The following is a 21,440-nucleotide window of genomic DNA, read 5'->3' as shown; positions in this document are numbered from 1 at the left end:
ACTCTCTATTTCTTCTTGTTCCAGTTTTGCTAGTTTGTGGTTTTCCAGAAATGAGTCCCATTTCTTCTAGATTGCCTAATTTATTCACGTATAGCTGCTCATACTAAGTGTTTAAAGTGGTTTGTATTTCCGTGGTATTGGTGGTGATCTCTCCATTTTCATTTGTGACTAATTTGAGTCTTTTCTCTCTTGTTTTTAATAAGGCTGGCTAATGGGGATCCCTTGGTGGTGCAGCGGTTTAGCGCCTGCTTTTGGCCCAGGGCGCGATCCTGGAGACCCGGGATCGAATCCCAAGTCGGGCTCCTGGTGCATGGAGCCTGCTTCTCCCTCTGCCTATGTCTCTGCCTGTGTGTGTGTGTGTGTGTGTGTGTGTGTGCGTGTGTGTGTGTGTGTGACTATCATAAATAAATAAAAAAAATTTTAAAAAATAAGCCTGGCTAATGGTTCATGTATCTTATTCTTTCAAAGAACCAACTCCTGGTTTTGTTGATCTGTTTCACAGTTCTTTGACTCTCTATTTCATTGAGTTCTGCTCAAATCTTTATTAATTGTCTTTTTCTGCCGGGTGTAGGTTTTATTTGCTGTTCTTTCTCCAGCAACTTTAGATACAAGATTAGCTTTTACATATGGGTTCTTTCCAGTTTTTTGAGGGATGCTTATATTGCGATATATTTCCCCCTCAGGAGTGCTATTGCTGTATCCCAAGATTTTGAACAGTCGTATCTTCATTCTCATTAGCTTCCATGACTCTTTTTAATTCTTCCTGAATTTCCTGGTTGACCCTTTCATCTTTTACCAGGAAGGTAGTTAACCTCCACATGTTTCCATTTCTTCTAATATTCTTCTTGTGATTTAGTCCTGTTTCAAAGCATTATGGTCTGAAAATATGCTGGGGACAATCTCAGATTTTTGTTATCAGTTGAGACCTGATTTGTGACCCAGTATGTGGTCTATTTTGGATAAAGTTCCTTGTGCACTTGAGAAGAACGTGTATTCAGTTGCATTTGTCTGTAAAGTTCTGTAAATATCTGTGAAATCCATCTGGTGCAGTGCATCATTGAAAGCTCTTGTTTCTTTGGAGATATTGGGCTTAGAAGATGTGTCATTTACAGAAAGCGACATGTTAAAATCTCCCCGTTTTAGTGTACTATTAGCTAAGTATATCTTAATTTTGGTTATTAATTGACTGTTATACTTGGCAGCTCCCACATTCGGGGCATAAATACTCATGATTGTTAGGTCCTCTTGTTGGAGAGATCCTTTAAGTATGATATAGTGTCCCTCTTCATCTCCCACTACAGTCTTTGGGATAAACTTTAATTTAGATGATATAAGGATAGGTATCCCTGGTTTCTTTTGAGGACCATTTGAATGGTAAAGGGTTCTCCAACCTTTTATTTTCAGGCTGTAGGTGTCCTTCTGTCTAATATGAGTCTCTTATAGACAGCAAATAGATGGGTCTTGCTCTTTTTATCCAGTCTGAAACCCTGCACCTTTTGATGGGGTCATTAAGCCCATTCATGTTCAGAGTTACTCTTGAAAGTTATGAATTTAGTGCCATCATGATACCTATTCAGTCCCTGTTTTTGTGGATTGTTTCCTTGGACTTCCTCTTTCTTTTACAGAGTCTCCCTTTATATTTCTTTCAGAACTGGTTTGGTGGTCACATATTCTTTCAGTTCCTGCCTGTCTTGGAAGTTCTTTCTCTCTCCTTTTATCATGAATGAGAGCCTTGCTGGATAAAGTATTCTTGGCTGCAGGTTCTTCTCATTTAGGACCCTGACTATATCCTGCCAGCCCTTTCTGGCCTGCTAGGTCTCTGTGGAGAGGTCTGCTGTTATCCTAATACTTCTCTCCATAAAGGTTAGGACACTCTTGTCTCTTGCTGCTTTAAGGATCTTTTCTTTATATTTGGAATTTGCAAGTTTCACTGTTAACTATCGAGGTGTTGAGTGGTTTTTATTGATTTCAGGGGGCGATCTCTCTATCTCCTGGATCTGGTTGCCTGTTTCCCTTCCCACGTTAGAGAGGTTCCCAGCTATGATTTGTTCAAATATGCTTTTTGGTCCTCTGTCTCTTTCGGCGGCCTCTGGAACCCCTATTAACCCTAAATTAAACTAGATTTTTCCTTCTGAGGCTGTCATTTGTTTCCCTTAACCTTTCCTCATGACCCTTTAATTGTTTTTCTCTTTTTTTCCTCAGCTTCCTTCCTTGCCATCAACTTGTCTTCTCTGTCACTCACTGGTTCTTCTACCTCTTTAACCCTCATTGTTAGGACCTCCAGTTTGGATTGCATCTTATTTAATTGATTTTTAATTTCTGCCTGATGAGATCTAAATTCTGCAGTCATAAAGTCTCTTGAGTCCTTTATGCTTTTTTCTAGAGCCACCAGTAGCTTTATAATTGTGTTTCTGAATTCGCTTTCTGACATTGAATTGTAATCCAGATTTTGTAACTCTGTGGGAGAGAGGACTGTTTCTGATTCTTTCTTTTGAGGTGAGTTTTTCCTTCTAGTCATTTTGTTCAATGCAGAGTGGCCAAAAAGTTGTACTGGAAAAAAGGAGAAAGAGAGGAAAGGGGAGCAAGGGGGAGGACAAACAGAAAACAAAAAGCAAGAGGAGGTATCCTCTGATTCTATATACTGTAAATCCCTTGACTTCCCCTGGGACTTTCCAGTGCTGCTTGGTCAATGCTTTTTCCCCTGTCCTTCCAGCTGGTTTTCTGGGGGGAGGGGCCCGCTGTGGTGATTCTCAGGTGTGTGCACCTGGGGGAGCTGCCCAGCCCCTTGCCAGGTGCAGGGCTCAGTGCAAGCTGTTTATCCTGTGAAGCTCCTGTTCAGTCCCAGGTACAAGGTGACAGCAGGAGGAACAACAAGAGTGGCGGCAGCCAGCTCTCCATCTCTTGAGTCAGCTACCGCAGTAACTACCACAGCTCCCAGTCCGCAGGGGCCTGGGTGGTCCGGGGGCAGGGGGCGTAGATCTGCACAGCTCGGGGCCACGTGGCAGCAGGAGCGTCCTTGCTGCCCTGTGTCCTCCCGGCCTCTACCTGTCCCGGGGGGAGTGCCGGGTCCTGGGCTGTGTCCCCGGTGCCCTGGGCTCTGGGGCCTGCACTGCTGGAATCACATTCCCGGGGCCGCACAGTGGCCACCACCTGAGCTGCTCCCGGGGCCCCACTGGGCGCGGCGTCCAGCCCTTTAGGGAGCTCAGCCCGTAGTATATGGAGGGATCTCCCCCAGAGTGCAGTTGCTCTTTTAGTGCCCCTGGGAGCCTGAGGGCATCTGTACCCCTTCTGGGATCCTGCCCGAGCTCCCTGCAAGCACCTTTCCTTCCAGGAAGATTGGTAAAGTTTCTGCTTCTCCAGGACTGGGCTTTCCTGTCCTGGGGGCACTAGCTGCGTGGCCTTTGCCTGGCTCCTCATGGGGGCTCCTCCCCCTTGGATGCTTTTTTATTTCTTTATGTTTTTCCGTCTTCCTACCTTGATAGAAGCGCGAACTCTTCTGACTGTAGCATTCCAGCTCTTCTCTCTTTAAATATCAGGCTGAATTCATAGGTTTTCAGGATGATTTGAAAGTTATCTAGGTAAGTTGGTGGGGACTGGTGACTTCGGGACCCTACTTTTCTGCCATCTTGCCCTGCCTCCTTCTCTTTTTAATATATACCTCAGTGCTATAAATGGTGAGATGAGTGCTATTCTTGGAGGATTCCAGAAATTTTTAACATATTATGTTTTTATTTTCATTCAATATGTGATACTTTGTAATTTCTTTTTTCATTACTTCTTTATTCCAAGGGTTTTTTTAAAGATTTTTATGTATTTGAAAGAGAAGGAGAGAGAGAGAAAGAGAGCGCATAGGCGAAGGGAGGTCCAGAGGGGTAAGCGTCCTTCCCTCTGAGTGGGAAGCCCAATATGGGGCTCAATCCCAGGACCCGGAGATCATGACCTGAGCTAAAGGCAGACACTTAATCAATTGAGCCACCTAGGTACCCAGACCCAGGGGTTATTTAGATGTGCATTATTAATCAGTTTGCAAGTATTTGAGTATTTTCCAGAGGTAGGTTTGTTCTTCATTTCTAATTTGATCACTTTGTGGTCACAGAACACACTTTCATGACTCCAATCCTTTTGACTTAACTCCCTTTATTAAGGTTTATTTTATGACCCAGAATATAATCTCTTTGGTAAATGCTCCATGGATACTTGAGAAAGATGGTGGTGGTCAAGTCTTCTATATCCTTGATGATTTTCTGCCTATTAAAATCTCAGACTAAAATTGTAAATTTGCCTGTTTCTCTTTGCAGTTCTGTTGATTTTTGCCTTATGTATTTTGATGTTATTAATAGATTCATAAGCATTTAGGTTTGTTATGCTTATTTGTCGACCCTTTCATCATTAACAAATGACCTTATACATCACGAGAATATATATTGCTTTGAAATCTATTTTGCCTGGCATTAATATTGCTACTCAAGCTCAGCCTTCTTTTGTCAAATGTGAGTGTGGTATATCCTTATTTTTGTCCTTTTCACAAATTTGTGTCTTTACATTTATTTATTTATTTATTTATTTATTTATTTAATTTATTTATTTATTTATTTATGTGTATGTGTGTGTGTGTGTGTGTCTTTACATATAAATTGAATTTTTTATAGGCAGCCTATGGTTGTCTCTTACATTTTTATCCATTCTGACAGTCTGCCTTTTAATCGAGGCTTTTAGACCATTTTCTTTCTTTCTTTTATTTTTTGACAATTTTCATTTACTCTGATTATTGATACAGTTGATATAAATCTCTCATCCTGTTTGCTTTCCATTTGACCTGCTTTGTTCCCATTTTCTTTGCTTTCTGCTCTCTTTTAGATTAATAAACTAATTTTTACGAGTTCAATTTATGCATATATATAAATATACACATATGTGTATGTATGGGCTTTGTTTATTACTTAACAAAGCTTAAGATTTGCTATTTTAGTGATTGCTTTAGGGTTTAAAGCATATGACTCAAGCATCACAGTCCACCTTCTTGTAGTGTTATACCACATTATATGTAGTTTAAGAAAATTCCAATAGGGAACACGTGAGTAGCTTAGTGGTTGAGCATCTACCTTTGGCTCAGGGTGTGATCCCCGGGTCCTTGTATCAAGTCCCACATCAGGCTATCTCAGGGAACCTGCTTCTCCCTCTGCCTGTGTCTCTGCCTCTCTCTCTCTCCATGTCTCTCATGAATAAATAAATAAAATCTTTTTTTAAAATTACAATAGTTTACTTCCATTTCTTCTCTCCTAGCCAGATCCTTTGTGGGTCTGTGGGATTATAGTTTTCATTCAGTTTAGAAAGGTTTCAGTCATGTTTTCTTTTCTTTTTAAAAGATTTTAAAGTTCTATTGATAATAAGATTTTATTCATTTATTTGAGAGAGAGAGCATGAGCAGGGAGAGAGGCAGAGGAAGAGGGAGAAGCAGACTCCCTACTAAGCAGGGAGCCCACCATGTGGCTTGATCCCAGGACACCAAGATCATGACCTGAGCCGAAGGCAGACACCCACCGATTGAGCCACCCAGGCACCTGGTATAATCTCTTTACATTGAAGTTACTCAATATTTATTTCATGTATGAATGAGTTAATGTGAACATGCTCGGTCCCTTATATGCAAAAAATACTCATATTGTTTTATTTCACTTTTTAAAAGAACAAATTTGTGAGAGAGCATGAGCAGGAGATGGGGAGAGGAACAGAGAGGGAGGGAACGAGGGGGTAAAGAACCTTAAGCAGACTCTGTGCTGAGTGCAGCACCCAGTGCCAGGTTCATTCCCACAACTGTGAGATCATGACCTCAGCCAAAACCAATAGTTGGATGCTTTACCACCTGACCCACCCTGATGCCTCCTGTATTTTATTTCTGTTTTTGTTTTTCCTCTGATGTAGATTCTGTTAGCGTATTGACAATCCAGAATGCAATTCTTAAATACAAAAGATCAATAGAATTAAAAAGAAAAGACTGTGAACAACTTACAATAAAAGTTTTAAAAGTGGAATATAAGGTCAATGGACTAGAAAAGTTGCTATCAGAAACAAAAAAAATGAAATCTCAGTTAGAGCATCAAAAAGTGGAATGGGAACGAGAACTCTACAGTTTAAGGTATGACATCTTGGTTTTAAGGAAATATTTCAACTATTTACTTTTTTTTTTTTAATAGACTCCACACTCAGCGTGGGGCTTGAACTCACAACTATGAGATCAAGAGTCACATGCTCTGTCAACTGAGCCAGCCAGGAACCCCTTGAAATACTTACTTTTATGCTGCAGATGTGTAGGAGAAGTTTTGTAATTGCTAATTTGCCTTCTGGGATTTTATAGGGAAGGAAACTCCGTTAGAAATGTGAAGTATCAGAAGACGAATGGGTAAAGAAGCAGTGGTCTATGTATATACAATGGAATATTCCTCAGCCATTAGAAACGACAAATGCCCACCATTTGCTTCCACGTGGGTGGAACTGGAGGGTATTATGCTGAGTGAAATAAGTCCATCGGAGAAGGACAAACATTATATGGTCTCATTCATTTGGGGAATATAAAAATCAATGAAAGGGAATAAAGGGGAAAGGAGAGAAAATGAGAGGGAAATATCAGTGAGGGTGACAGAACATGAGAGACACATAACTCTGGGAAACAAACAAGGTGTAGTGGAAAGGGAGGTGAGTGGAGGCTGGGGTGACTGGCTGATGGGCACTAAGGGGGGGCACTTGACGGGGTGAGCACTGGGTGATATGCTGTATGTTGGCAAATTGAATTTAAAAAAAAAAGTTGTAAAGTGTGAGATTCTTTGAAATAATACTGCAAGGTTTTAACAGTGAATACTTCTAATAATTTAATGTATATTCTAAAGCATAATTTTAATGACCATGTAGAAGTCCATCATATGTAAACCTCATTATTTAACAAATTGAATTTTGGTTGTTTTCCATTTTCCTATAGTTTAATTAATGCTATAAGGAATGTCTTTTATTTAATTCTGTTTCTACAGTCTTGGTTAATTGGAATAAATACTTTAATATAGTATTGTGTTAATGTATAAAAATATTTAGTAGAGGTCTCTGATCCATATTTTTAAATTGTTCTCAGGAAATTTTATATTATATGCCCCCCAACAGAGTGTGAAATGGCCAATTTTTCTCAAGACAGAAAAATTGGGTTATTCTTAACATATGCAGGGGTTAAAAAGTAAAATGGAAAAATGATTAATGGTTAAGTTTTTTTTAACATTTCTCACATATATAAAGAAAATTAATTCAAAAGTCTATGCTGAAAGCACATCTTACTCTATTCTTTACTTAATTAATATGGATCCTGTGATGTTTTCAAAGGAGTTTTCAAATGATTTATAAAATACATAATGATCAACAAGGTTGAGAATATTACAGAATAAGAAACATAAAAAGCATGGGCAATAGATTTTAGGCTCCCTAGTCTAGTGCTGGATCAGAGTCATCTCCAGGTGTATGGTGTGTAAACGACATCTGCTGATGCTGTCTTACACTGAAGATCATTTTTAGAGGTACCTGTGATGTTTTGTGAAATAAAAATGTATTTCTAGTGAATTTATAAAGTTGTTGATAAACAGCAACTTCTCTTTTTAATTAGTAATGAAATGATTTGTCTTAATTGAAGTGTAATTATGACTTTGTGGAGAAAAATGACAATTTTGAACCCTTTCTTAAATAATTTCAGAATTCCTTTGCTTACAACATCTCCCAGAGTTATTACTGACTAAAACTTACTAAGTTGCAAAATGCTTTCTCATTGCTTCTTTTAAACTATATATCTTTTTGAAGATATTGAAGTGATAAATTGAAAAACATGAGCCCTAGAAAGGGAAAAAAATTGAGAACAGAAAAATTTCCTTTGGATAATGAACCAGCATATGTGGAACCAGATCATAAAATAAAAGTTTTATTGCTAACAAAACAAATTTTAAAATGAACACCTGCATTTGCAGATTGACCTTAAAACAAGAAAAAGAAAAAAGAAGAAGTGCTGAAATTTTATATATAAATATAAAGGAGCAATTAAGAAGTAAAGAAGAGCTGAGTGAAGTAAGTCAATCATAGACAGACAAACATCATATGGTTCCACTCTATGGGGACTATAAAAATACTGAAAAGGATTATAGGGGAAAGGAGAGAAAATCAGTGGGAAAAAGTAGAGAGGGTGACAACACATTAGAGACTCCTAACTCTGAGAAATGAACAAGGGATAGTGGAAGGGGAGGTGGGAGGGGGGGTGGGGAGACTGGGTGACGGGCACTGAGGGGGCATTTGACAGGTGAGCACTGGGTGTTATGCTGTATGTTGGCAAATCGAACTCCAATAACAAATACACAAAAAAAATAGTATTCCATCATGTAATACTCTGGGCATTCTGTTCTCGCGAAAGCTGCCTCTGAACATCATTTTGCTCTTCTATAACCTAGAGACACATTTTCATTAGGATTTTGGATCTTATCATTAAAAAAAAAAGTCAAAAGGCTTAAGAGAACTTTAAAAAAATGTTCAAGAGTGGTCTTTTTTATAACAAGGCTTTTCATCCTCAATGAATAATTCAAATTTTAAATTAAATGACAGCAAAATGTGCCATAGAGTAAAAATACAAGTAGACATAGTATTGTGAAATAAAATTTCTGTGTAAAACATTTAACTAGCTTCATCAGCATCTCAAGGAAATCTAGCTCATATTTCAACATTAAAAAATTCAAAACTGGGACACCTGGGGGCTCAGTGGGTTAAGTGTCCAACTCTTTTTATGGCTCAGGTCATGATCTCACGATCACGAGACTCCGAACCAGGTGAGGCTGGAGACTCAGATCATGAGACTCAGAACCAGAGTCTGCTGGAGATTCATTTCCCTCCCTCTCCCTCTACTCCTTTCCCCCCAGCCCATGCTCTGTGTAAAAATAAATACAATTCCATAAATCAATAAATCAATATAACATTTATCTCATTTTACCTTCCGTCCCTTCATTCAAAATATATACATAGGGCATATGTGAGAGGCCAAGAATTCCAATAAGGTAGTAATTGTAGCTACAAAGATCATGGTTGCTATTAGGTTAAAATGAAATGTTTAATCTATTTGAAGCCTAATAATATGTATTATATCAAAGGGATACTATAAATAATATTGATGGAAATATACAATTACTGCCAAAAATTTACCTGATTCAAATTATTTTTTACACCCTTCAATTCCAAGTTTCGTCTTCTAAGATTAAGTTGAAGTTGTTTCATTTCAACTTCTTTACTATATTGCTCTTCTTTACTTCTTGTTTTTTATAATAAATTTATTTTTTATTGGTGTTCAATTTACCAACATACAGAATAACACCCAGTGCTCATCCCGTCAAGTGCCCCCCTCAGTGCCCATCACCCATTCACCCCTACCCCCTGCCCTCCTCCCCTTCCACCACCCCTAGTTTGTTCCATGCACATTGAAGTTCCATGCACATTGAAGCAAATGCTGGTTATTTGTCATTTCTAGGGACTGAGTAATATTCCATTTTATATATAGACCACATCTTCTATATCCATTCATCATTTGATGGATACTCAGGCTGCATCCACCATCTGGCTATTCTGGAAAATGCTGCTATAAACATTGGGGTGCAGGTGTCGCGGTTTTTCACTGCATCTCTATCTTTGGGGTAAATCCCGAGTGGTGCTATTGCTGGGTCATAGGGTAGCTCTATTTTTAACTCTTTGAGGAACCTCCACACAGTTTTCCAGAGTGGCTGTACCAGTTCACATTCCCACCAACAGTACAAGAGGGTTCCCCTTTCTCCACCTCCTCTGCAACATTTGTTGTTTCCTGTCTTGTTAATTTTCCCCATTCTCACTGGTGTGATGTGGTATCTCATTCTGGTTTTGATTTGTATTTCCCTGATGGCAAGTGATGTGGAGTGTTTTCTCATGTGCTCGTTGGCCATTTGTATGTCTTTTTTGGTGAAATTTCTGCTCATGTCTTTTGCCCATTTCATGATTGGATTGTTTCTTTGCTGTTGAGTTTACTAAGTTCTTTATAGATCTTGGATACTAGCCCTTTACCTGATAGGTCATTTGCAAATAACTTCTCCCATTCTGTAGGTTATCTTTTAGTTTTGTTGACTGTTTCTTTTGCTGTGCAGAAGATTTTTATCTTGATGAGGTCCCAATGGTTTATTTTTGCTATTGTTTCCCTTTGCCTTCATAGATCTATCTTGCAAGAAGTTGCAGTGGCCGAGTTCACAAAGGCTGTTGCCTGTGTTCTCCTCTAGGATTCTGATGGATTCCTGTCTCACGTTTAGATCTTTCATCCATTTTGAGTTTATCTTTGCATGTGGTGCAAGAGAGTGGTCTAGTCTCATTCTTCTGCATGTGGCTGTCCAGTTTTCCCAGCACCATTTATTGAAGAGAGTGTCCTTTTTCCAGTGGATAGTCTTTCCTGCTTTGTCAAATATAACTTGACCATGGAGTCGAGGGCCCATTTCTGGATTCTCTCTTCTGTTCTATTGATCTATTTGTCTGGTTTTGTGCCAGTACCACACTGTCTTGATGATCAAAGCTTTGTAAGACAACTTGAAATCCGGCATTGTGATGTCCCCAGCTCTGGTTTTCTTTTTCAATATTCCCCTAGCTGTTCGGGGTTTTTTCTGATTCCACACAAATCTTAAGATTATTTATTCCAGCTTTCTGAAGAAAGTGAAGAAAGTCCATGGTATGTGGATAGGAAAGCATTGAATGTAAATCGCCCTGGGTTAGCATAGACATTTTGACAATTTTAATTCTTCCAATCCATGAGCATGGAATATTTTTCCATCTCTTTGTGTCTTCCTGGATTTCTTTCAGAAGTGTTCTGTAGTTGTTAGGGTATAAATCCTTTATTTGTTTGGTTAGGTTTTCCTTGGTATTGGTGGTGATCTCTCCTTTTTCATTCGTGATTTTATTAATTAGAGTCTTTTCTCCTTTGTTTTTTAAAAGGCTGGCTAATGGTTTACGTATCTTATTCTTCCTTTCAAAGAACCAACTCCTGGTTTTGTTGATCTGTTCCACAGTTTTTCTGGTCTCTATTTCATTGAGTTCTGCTCAAATCTTCACTCTCTCTGTTCTGCTTGGTGTAGGTTTTATTTACTGTTCTTTCTCCAATTCCTTTAGGTGCAAGGTTAGCTTGTGTCTTTGAGGTTTTTTTCCAATCTTTTGAGGGATGCTTGTATTGCAATGCATTTCCCGCTTAGGATTGCTTTGGCTGTATCCCAAGGATTTTGAATGGTTGTATCTTCATTTTCATTAGTTTCCATGAATCTTTTAATTTCTTCTCTAATTTTCTGGTTGACCCATTCATCTTTCAGCAGGATGGTCTTTCTCCTCCATGTGTTTGAGTTTTTTCCAGATTTCTTCTTGTGATTGAGTTCTAGTTTCAAAGCATTGTGGTCTGAAAATATGCAGGGGACAGTCCCAATGTTTTGGTATCGGGTGGCCTATTCTGAGAAAGTTCCATGAGAAGACTGTGTATTCAGTTGCTTTTGGATGTAAAGTTCTGTAAATATCTGTGAAATCCATGTGGTGCAGTGTATCGTTTAAAGCTCTTGTTTCTTTGGAGATGTTGTGCTTAGAAGATCTGTCATTTGCAGAACGTGCTGTGTTTAAGTCTCCTACTACTAGTGTATTATTATCTAAGTATGCCCCTACTTTGGTTATTAATTCATTGATAGACTTGGAAGCTCCCACATTAGAAGCATAAATATTCATGATTGTTAGATCTTCTTGTTGGATAGACCCTTCAAGTATGATATAGTGTCCCTCTTCATCTCTTAACTGCAGTCTTTGTGATAAACTTTAATTTATCTAAGGATGGCTACCCCTGCTTTCTTTTGAAGACCATGTGAATGGTAAATGGTTCTCCAACCTTTTATTTTCATGCTGTAGGTGTCCTTATATCTAAAATGAGTCTCTTGTAGACAGCAAATAGATGGGTCTTGATTTTTTTATCCAGTCTGAAACCCTGCGTTTTTTGATGGGATCATTTAGCCCATTCACATTCAGAGTACCTATTGAAAGATGTTAATTTACTGTCATTGTAATGTCTATTCAGTCCTTGCTTTTGTGGATTATTTCTTTGGGCTTCCTCTTTCTTTTACAGGGTCCCCATTAATATTACTTGCAGAGCTGGTTTGGTGGTCACATATTCTTTCAGCTTCTGCCTATCTTAGAAGCTCTTTATCCTATTCTGAACCAAAGGCTCACTGGATAGAGTATTCTTGGCTGCATGTTCTTGTCATGTAGAACCCTGAATATTTCCTGCCAGCTGTTTCTGGCCTGCCAGATCTCTGCGGAGAGGTCTGCTGTTAATCTAATATTTCTCCCCATATAAGTTAGAAATCTCTTGTTTCTTGCTGTTTTAAGGACTTTCTTTTTCTTTGGAATTTGCTTGTTTCACCATTAAATGTCGAGTTCTGCTTTTTTTCCCTTCCCCTTGGTGGGGGACCTCTCTATCTCCTGGACCTGAATGCCTTTTCCCCTCCCCAAAATTAGGGAAGTTCACAGGTATGATTTGTTCAAATATCCTTTCTGGCCCTCTGGCCCTCCTGTGGAACCCCAATTATGCGTATATTTTTTCCTTCTGAGGCTCTCGATTATTTCCCTTAACCTTTCCTCATGGTCTTTTAATTGTTTTTCTGTTTTCTCTTAAGCTTTCCTCTTTGCCATCAACTTGTCTTCTGTGGCACTCACTCTTTCCTCTAACTCATTAACCCTCATTGTTAGGACCTTCAGTTTGGATTGCATCTCATTTAATTAATTTTTAATTTTGGACTAAGATCAAAATTCTGCAGTCATGAAGTTTCTTTAATACTCTCTGCTTTTTTACAGAGCCACCACTAGCTTTATAATTGTGCTTTTGAATTGGCTTTCTGACATCGAATTGTAATTCAAATTCTATAAGTCTGTGGAAGAGAGTACTGTTTCTGATTCTTTTGTGGTGAGATCTTCCTTCTAGTCATTTTGCTCACTGCAGAGTGGCTGTATGAATGGGCTGAGTCAAGAATATCAACCACAATCTAAGTCAATTTCACCTTAGATGATTGTTTTTAAACATTTCATTTATGTATTCATGAGAGACACAGAGAGAGGGGCAGAGACACAAGCAGAGGGAGAAGCAGGCTCCATGCAGGGAGCCTGATGTGGCACTTGATCCTGGGACTCCAGGATCATGCCTTGAGCTGAAGGCAGGCACTAAACCACTGAGCCACCCAAGGTTTCTTATCCTTCGATGATTCTGACAAGGTTCCTGACATGAAATTGAAAACGAAGAGAAGAACAAAATAACACAAAATGACCACTAAAGTGAAAAACAAATTTTAAAACAAAGTAGTAGAAAATAAAAGGCCAAGAATGCCAAGGAAGAAAAAAAGAGAAAAAAAAAAGCAAAGGTAAAGAGGGGAAAAAGAAAAAAAGAAGTAGAAAAATAAAATGTTGGGGGGGACTGGGACATGGTGGTGGTGATGAAGTTGTAGTGGAGGGAGAATGTAGTCTACCTGAGGGGTCCTAGGGGGTGATCCTCTTGGTCCTGGGTGTATTAAGTTCTGTATGTTAGAAGATACTGAGTCCCAAATTTCTATAAACCAGAAATACTTGTAGAGAGACCCAACATTGTTCCCCAAAACATAAATGAGATAAAAAGGGGGGCAGAATGGGAATGAAGAGAGAATATAGTCTCACAGAATGAACCAGCACGGTATACCACTTGGTTCTGGGTGCATGCTGGTCCTGTTTTAGAAAGTATTGTGCCATTGTAGAACAAAATGAGGTAGAGAAAACAAAAAAGCATACACACACACACAAAACATATCTCGTCTAGCTCCCAAAATTAAGTTGAGTATGTTGAAGGGAATCTAGAAGTGGAAAATCTATCTAAGACGTGTAATTGTAAAAATATGAGTCAAAAAGGAAGAAACCTGAAAATGAAGAGGTGGCAAAATATTGTAGTTAAGGTGGGAAAAGAGAAAGAAAATTGGAAACTTACAGTCTGATATAAAAATGAGTTGTACTGGAACATGGGGGTGGGCGGGGAAGAGGGGTACCCTCTAGTTCTATATACTGTAGATCCCTCGACTTCCCCTGGAGCTTTCCAGCGCTGCTGGGTGGGGAACTTGCTCTTCCCCTGTCCTTCCAGCTGGTCTTCTGGGGGAGGGGCGGGCTGTGCCGATTCTCAGGTGTGTGTACTTTGGGGAGATGTCCCGCCCCCTGCTGGGTGCAGGGTCACGGGGAGCCGACCTGACCTCCCGTGAGGCCCGTGTCCCCTGGCGGCCACGCCTCTCCCAGGCACCGGGTGACACCAGGAGGGACAACCACACCGGCGGCGGCCAGGTCTCCCTGGCCCTTGGAGGGCGCCCCCTACAGTGACTCCCGCCATCTCCCAGTCCACAGGGGCCTGGATGCTCCCGGGGCAGGAGGGGCAGGAGTGTCCTCGCTGTCCTGGGCCCTCCCCGCCTCGGCCTGTCCCGGGGGGAGCAGGATCCCGGCTGTGTCCCCTGGGGTCCGGGGCCTGCGCTGCTGGAGTCTGGCTCCTGGAGCCCCTCCCAACACACCGGCTTCTCCCCGAGGCCCCGCGCAGCGCGCTCCAGCCCTTTACGGAGCTGGGCCGGTGTGGGGGGCGCTCGACCCTGCGCACTTCCTCTGTCAGTGACCCCGGAGACTGGAGGTCCCCACCCCCCACGTCCTGGCGGAGTTCCCAGCTGAGCGCCTTTCCATCCCGGAGGAATCCGGGGCGGATTTTAAAGCTCCCACTTGTCCGCTTCTCCGGGGCTGCGCTTTCCCGCCTGGGAGGCTTTCCCCGCTGCAGGCCTCAGCCCGGCTCCTCCGGTGCCCCTCCCCACTTGATTCTTATTTTTCTCCGCCTCCCTACCTTGTTAGGAGCGAAAACCCTTCTCTCTGTAGCGTTCTGACTGTTCTCTCTTTAAATCTCAGTTCGGGGGGATCCCTGGGTGGTTCAGCGGTTTGGCGCCTGCCTTTGACCCAGGGCTGACCAGGGCTGAGTCCCGGGATCGAGTCCCACGTGGGGCTCCCAGTATGGAGCCTGCTTCTCCCTCCTCCTGTGTCTCTGCCTCTCTCTCTCTCTTTCTCTCTCTATCATAAATAAATAAATAAATCTTTAAAAAAAAATCTCAGGTCGGGCACTTGCCGGGGGAGGGGGGGCACTTGACGGGATGAGCACTGGGTGTTATACTATATGTTGGCTAATCGAGCTCCAGTAAAAAAATAAATAAAAATCAATCATCAATCAATCAATCTCAGGTCGAATTCGTAGGTGTTCAGGATGATTTGAAAGTTATCAAGGTAAGTTGGTGGGGCCAGGTGCTTGAGGATCCCTACTCCTCCCTCACCTTGCCCCCATCCCACCCAAGATGGAATTCTAAACAATCACCTTTGCAAACGAAATGAGACAGAAATGTCTCATACTAAAATGAATTCTGAGGTATTTTCTTTAGTTATTTTGAAGTACGTGTGTATGTATTTGTACGTATGTATATTTTATTTTTTGGAATTATTATTTTTCTCCATGCATGTGTATATTTCTAAAAAACCAACCCTGTACATTATGGAAAGTACAGAGGATTTTAAAAGAATACATATATATTTGTGGGTGAGTGTGTGTGTATATATATACATATATACATACGTACATACATACACATACGGGCCTATATAGGGAGGAGTGAAGTTTGTAGTCCATTCATTAATTTAAATGCATTTGTCTGCAGGTGTCAAATAGTGACATTCATAATGCCCTTATCTGAAGTAGAAGTTTTTATTATTTTGGAAAATAGTATGGAATTTATGAGCTTTCCATAAGCACAAAACTCTTGCTACTAACAACATATGTTTTAGTTTTTGGCAATTCCTTCACCACCTCTATATTCATAGAGGGGTTAGTTTCACACTTCCACTGATGAACAGGAGGAAAAGTGTAGCCCGTTTTAAGATCTTACTTCAGATGTTAGTCTCCTACTTTTGAGATGAGTAACAATTTGCTCCAAGTAGTATCTGATTTCATTACAAGGAGCTTTTTTTTTTAATTTTTTTTATTTATTTATGATAGTCACAGAGAGAGAGAGGCAGAGACATAGGCAGAGGGAGAAGCAGGCTCCATGCACCAGGAGCCCGATGTGGGATTTGATCCCGGGTCTCGAGTATCGCGCCCTGGGCCAAAGGCAGGCGCCAAACCGCTGCACCACCCAGGGATCCCTACAAGGAGCTTTTGAAATAATCATATGCTGTAATATATACTTACTGATAATTTATTGATAAGTCTTTTGTTCCTAGTAAAATAGCTCAGTGTATTTTCCCTTCTTCTGCATTTATTGCCATTTTAAACATCTGAAGAGGAAATAAAATTAGTTGCAGCCACAAATAATCTCATGATTTTTCTAGGAGCTACATAAATTTTACCTTAGTTATGGTATTTTGAAATATAAGGCTTTTTTTTTCTTTTTAAAAGACTTTATGGATTCATTTGACAGAGCACAAGCAGGGGGAGTGGAGGCAGAGGGAGAGAGAAAAGCAGGCTTTCTGTGGAGCAGGGAGCCTGACACGGGACTTGCTCTCAGGATCCGGGGACCATGACCTCAGCCGAAGGCAGAGGCTTAACTGACTGAGCCACCCAGCCACCCCTGAAATACAAGGCTTCTTTTGTATTTAAGATTCACACTAGAGAAGTAGCTGCAGTTTGGTGCCAGAACAGTGGTAGTGGGTACAAAGACCTGGGGAATGTCCTGCAGCTCACTTAGTATTTTTAACCTCTCCATTCTGGAATTGTGATAACTAAAAGAGATAATTAATGTGTGCAGACATGTTTGTAGTACATTGCCTAGATTTATTAGTTATCAGTAGATAAAATTCTTATAACTGAGTATAGAAATGTTAGAAAAGTCGAATACGTATGGAATATTCTCAGGACAAAGTGAGGTTAGGAAATTGAATCTGTCCAAATATATGCAGAGCTAAGGGTTTTCCTGTGGACTGTGTTAGACATGAGACTATAAACTCAATTTTAGTGTAGTCAGATGTATTAGTTTTTTTTCTTTCAAGCCTTCTGAGTTTGTTGTAAACCAGAGAAAGACCTTTCCAATTCTGAGATTCTTAGGATTTTGTCATGATTTCTTTTTCCTTTCATGCATTCATTGCTTTCAATTAAACTTTTGAACTTTGGGGAATTTATGTTTGTATAAAAGTTTGAGCTTGGATCCAACTTTGTGTTTTTCCAGTTGGATATCCACTTAACTGCAACCTATTCCTTGTATAAACATAGGATATTCTTTGATTTCAGAGAAAATCATGATAATGTCATTTTATTGAGGTCCAGCTAAAAGACTCTTGTTTTACTTAGGTTTCTCCTCCTCATGAAAAAGAAAAAGGTCTGTTACATGAAAACCGCATGTTGCAAGATGAACTTGCCATGCTAAGACTGGAAATAGACACAATAAGGAATCAGAAGCAGGAAAAGAGGTATTGTGAAGACACTGAAACTGAAAAAGAAAAGAATGACAGTCTTCAAAACGCCATAAAACTGAATGAGGTAACATTAACAAATACAGTATTCCAATCTAGTGGGCAGCTGAATGTTGTGACAACTGAGAATACCATGCTGAACTCTAAATTGCAGGATGAAAAGCTAAACAGAGAAAGACTGGAAGCAAAACTTCAATCATACCGAGCTAGACTCGCTACAGCTATACAGGATCGTGATCAAAGTCAGGCATCAAAAAGAGACCTAGAACTTGCTTTCCAGAGAGCAAAAGATGAGTGGTGTCATTTACAGGACAAAATGAACTTTGAGATGTCTAACCTAAAAGATAACAATGAGGTGCTTTCTCAGCAACTTTCTGAAGTCGAAAGTAAATTTAATGCCCTAGAAATTGAGCTCCAGCATACAAGAGATGCTCTCAGAGAAAAGACGTTGGCTTTAGAACATTTACAAAGAAACCCAAAACAAACACAGGGTCAGAAGAAGGAAATTGAGCAGAAATCTCAAAACGAACACGGTAAAGTGAATAAATACATTGGAAAGCATGAATCCTTAGAAGAGAAATTATCTCAACTACAAAGCGAAAATATGTTGCTCCGAGAGCAACTAGATGATGCCTACAGCAGAGTGGAATGTAAAGAAAAGACTATAATTGATCTCAAAGACCAGGTTCAGGTTATTGTAAGAATGGTTCGAGTTGCAGGTGAAAAACAAAATCTTCTACTGCGAGAAAAAAATAAGGAGTTAATAAATGTAAACAGATAATGGAAAGAGCATTTAGATATGAAGATGAGAAAGAAGAAAGAGAAGTAAGTATTCAGAAAGACAAATATTTTTCAAGCTTCCTATTAGAAAGTTCAAAGTAATGTTTGGTTATGGCTTATTCGTACTATTTTTTTTTTTTTTGGAGAGAAATAGTGCACCTGCACCTAAATGGGAGTGGGGCAGATGGAGAGGGAGAGAGAATCCAAAGTGGGCTCTATGCCCAGTGCAGAGCTCCACTTCATGACCCCGAGATCACGACCTGAATGATTATGGGTCAGTTTTGAATCTGCATAACTTGTATCCAGCAAATAAAAATTAGACCTGAAAGGTGCTTTAATTTGAATAAAAATGCACGTCATCTATGAGAAACTTCAAGAGGTTAAGTTATACATTGTTAAAGAAAGGAGTCTGATATTAATAATTTATTGTTAGTACTACTAAAATAGTTTTAATTCTTGTCACCACGTTTTAATACCATGATGAACAGATAAGTGGAAATGCTCATACCTGAGTGTTTTGACCTTGAGGTTCAAGTAAGTGGATTACCTTGACAACTAACTCCAGATTTGTCACATGAACTGAAGTGTAGGTGCTGTATCTCAGTACTTTTTTTTGATAGCTTTTTAAGCATTTTCAGTTAGCATACTTTTATTTTTATTTATGTAAATTTAAATGTTTAGTCTCAAATCATTTATTCTTGTGACCTTTTCACTCTTTGAAGGCATCTACTTTTCAGTAAATCATAATTTGGGATAACTGGTGACTTAGCAAAGCTGTATTTGATTTCATCTTCCCACCACGGTTTATAATTTAAGCATTTTTCAAATAATTTGCTCATTTCAAAACTCCATTGGTAACTACCATTTGGGCTTAAAATTTTCCAATAGAATTGTATCTTTGTGATTTATTAATTTGGCACTGGATCTCCATTTTCAGGCTACTGAGGGAAGGATGGCAGGATTCTTGTATAGCAGGAGTGGAGTGAGCATGGACAGGGGAGGGATCTCTAGGAGCTGAGGCCAGGAGGGAGGCAGAAGCCAGGTTATGTAGGGGGCTTGAGGGCCATTAGTATGACTTCACATTTGTTCTGAGATAGTAACCTATTGGAAGGATTTGAGCAGAGGATTGAGTATGTGAAGAACTTGGAAGTTAATTTTAGCCTCTCCTAAAAAAGAGAGAAAATATTTGATTAATGTAGAATTTACCACTGCTAGTCTCACCTATACAATACCCATTTCTTTTTGAGACTTCAGCAGGCTGGGAAGCTTTGCAAATTCATCAAAAAGGAATGGAGAGTGGGGCTGAAATAATTATGTAACATAATACTGACTAGGCAGGAGGGATAACACTTTTTGTGTCTTTAACTGAATTCACTTAGCAGTGTGTACATTCTAGGAATAAAAGGTGAGTTGATGTATGTGGTGATAAAGTACATACGTTAGAATTATATTATTAACATAATAATAGGATGATTTCTAAAATCAGTAACAGAAGGTCTTATTAGGTAGTTATGAGAGAACTTCAACAAGAACTGGCTGATGCCCTAAAAAAGCAATGTATGTCACAGGCTTCACCAGAGTTATCACATTATCATATTAATTTAGAAGATGAGGTACAGGATTTAAAAACATTGGATCAAATCGAAAGTCAGATATGTATTACATATAACATGTCAACAGTTCATCTGTAGCTGGTTAAATAATATAAATGTTTTAGGATGCTAATTTCCATGGACCACTTTCTTTTGTATTTTCATTTCAATTTAGCATAATTTTAGTGTCTTCACCATGCACTTATTTATTAAATTCTGACTCTTCATTCTGCTCTCTCTGTGTTCTATGTTTTTCCTTATAGCATTTACCCATTCACAGAAATTGAGGGACTTTTTTCTCCTGTTATACAATTTTTTTAACGATTTATTTATTTATTTGAGAGAGAGAGAAAGAATGCATGTCCATGCACACTCATGAGTAGGGGGAGGGGCACAGGGAGAGAGAAAGAATCTCCAGGAGATTCCCTGCTGAGTACAGAGCCCCATGCCAGCTTAAACCCACCACCAATGAGATCATGACCTGAGCTGAAATCATGAGTTGGACACCTAAACCAACTGAGCCACCCAAGTGCCCTAAAAACAATGTTTTCTAATGAGATCTCTATTACCATGATGAGGCGAGCCAGATAAAATCAGAAGATAAGGTTTAACGGAATGTTTCAGAAAATCATCTTACTTCTCATCTTCACTTTTATTGATGGACATAGACTCTGTACAGATTTCAGGAAAACTTGTAAAGAAAGGTTACGACTAGTGGAACTGAGGCATTTCCTTCATTTTCTTTTCCTTTTATATATTTATTTTTAATATATTTATTTATAAATATTATAAAATATTTATATTTTTAATATTTATATATTAAAATGCATGGAAATATTCAGATGATGTATATAAAGCCAAAAGAGAGAATTAAGAAAATTATCTAGGTCCTGCCATTGACTCTTTTTAAAAGCTTTATTGAGCTATAAATACACCTACCATACAGTTGACCCATTTAACATGTGTTGTTGTCACTGAGTATATTTATAGGGTTTTGCAACTATCACTGCCATCAGAACATTTTCATCACCCTGAAAAAAAACCCTTAGCTGTTGCCCTTGACCTCGGGCAACCAGAAGTCTACTTCTTGTCTCCATAGAGTTGCCTATTGTGAATGTTTCCTATAAAGGGAGTCACACCACGTGTGGTCCTTTGTGACTCGCTTCTTTCACTTCCTGTTTTCAGGGTTCGCCTGTGTTCTAGCATATGTCAGTGCTTCATTTCTTTTTCTGGTCAGACAGTCCTCCATTGTGGGCTAACGCCCTTGTTCATTCATCATTTAATGCACCTTTGGGTTATTTCCATTTTGTGGCCATTAATAATGCTGCTGTGAACATTGGTTTAGTTGTGTGGACATCTGTATTTCTCTGCCATCAGATTTTATCCTTTAATTGGGGTGATTTTTACCATCTCTCACCCTTTTTTATTTACTCATTCTACCCTTTCTGTCTTTTTAGTATCCCTTCCTCTTGCCTAATCCTACACTATTGAGTCCTGGCTCATTGTCTCTCATTCTCCATGAGGCTTTCTCTGATT

At 39.5% G+C, this 21,440-nt stretch overlaps 1 protein-coding gene across 1 annotated transcript in view; it reads left to right on the top strand.

Annotated features, from left to right (window-relative positions):
• LOC144320225 (ankyrin repeat domain-containing protein 26-like) overlaps window positions 1-21,440 on the top strand; it is a 77,706-nt gene that overhangs the window by 15,190 nt on the left and 41,076 nt on the right. The window contains 4 exon segments of the mRNA XM_077908485.1: window positions 5,923-6,136; window positions 7,995-8,091; window positions 17,411-18,296; window positions 18,299-18,357. Coding sequence (XP_077764611.1) covers window positions 5,923-6,136; window positions 7,995-8,091; window positions 17,411-18,296; window positions 18,299-18,357 — 1,256 coding nt within the window.

This window comes from Canis aureus, chromosome 9, assembly GCF_053574225.1.
Source record: "Canis aureus isolate CA01 chromosome 9, VMU_Caureus_v.1.0, whole genome shotgun sequence".
NCBI classification, from domain to species: domain Eukaryota; kingdom Metazoa; phylum Chordata; class Mammalia; order Carnivora; family Canidae; genus Canis; species Canis aureus.
The sequence above is the reverse complement of the archived record's forward strand: the minus strand, read 5'-3'. Positions and strand labels throughout refer to the sequence as shown.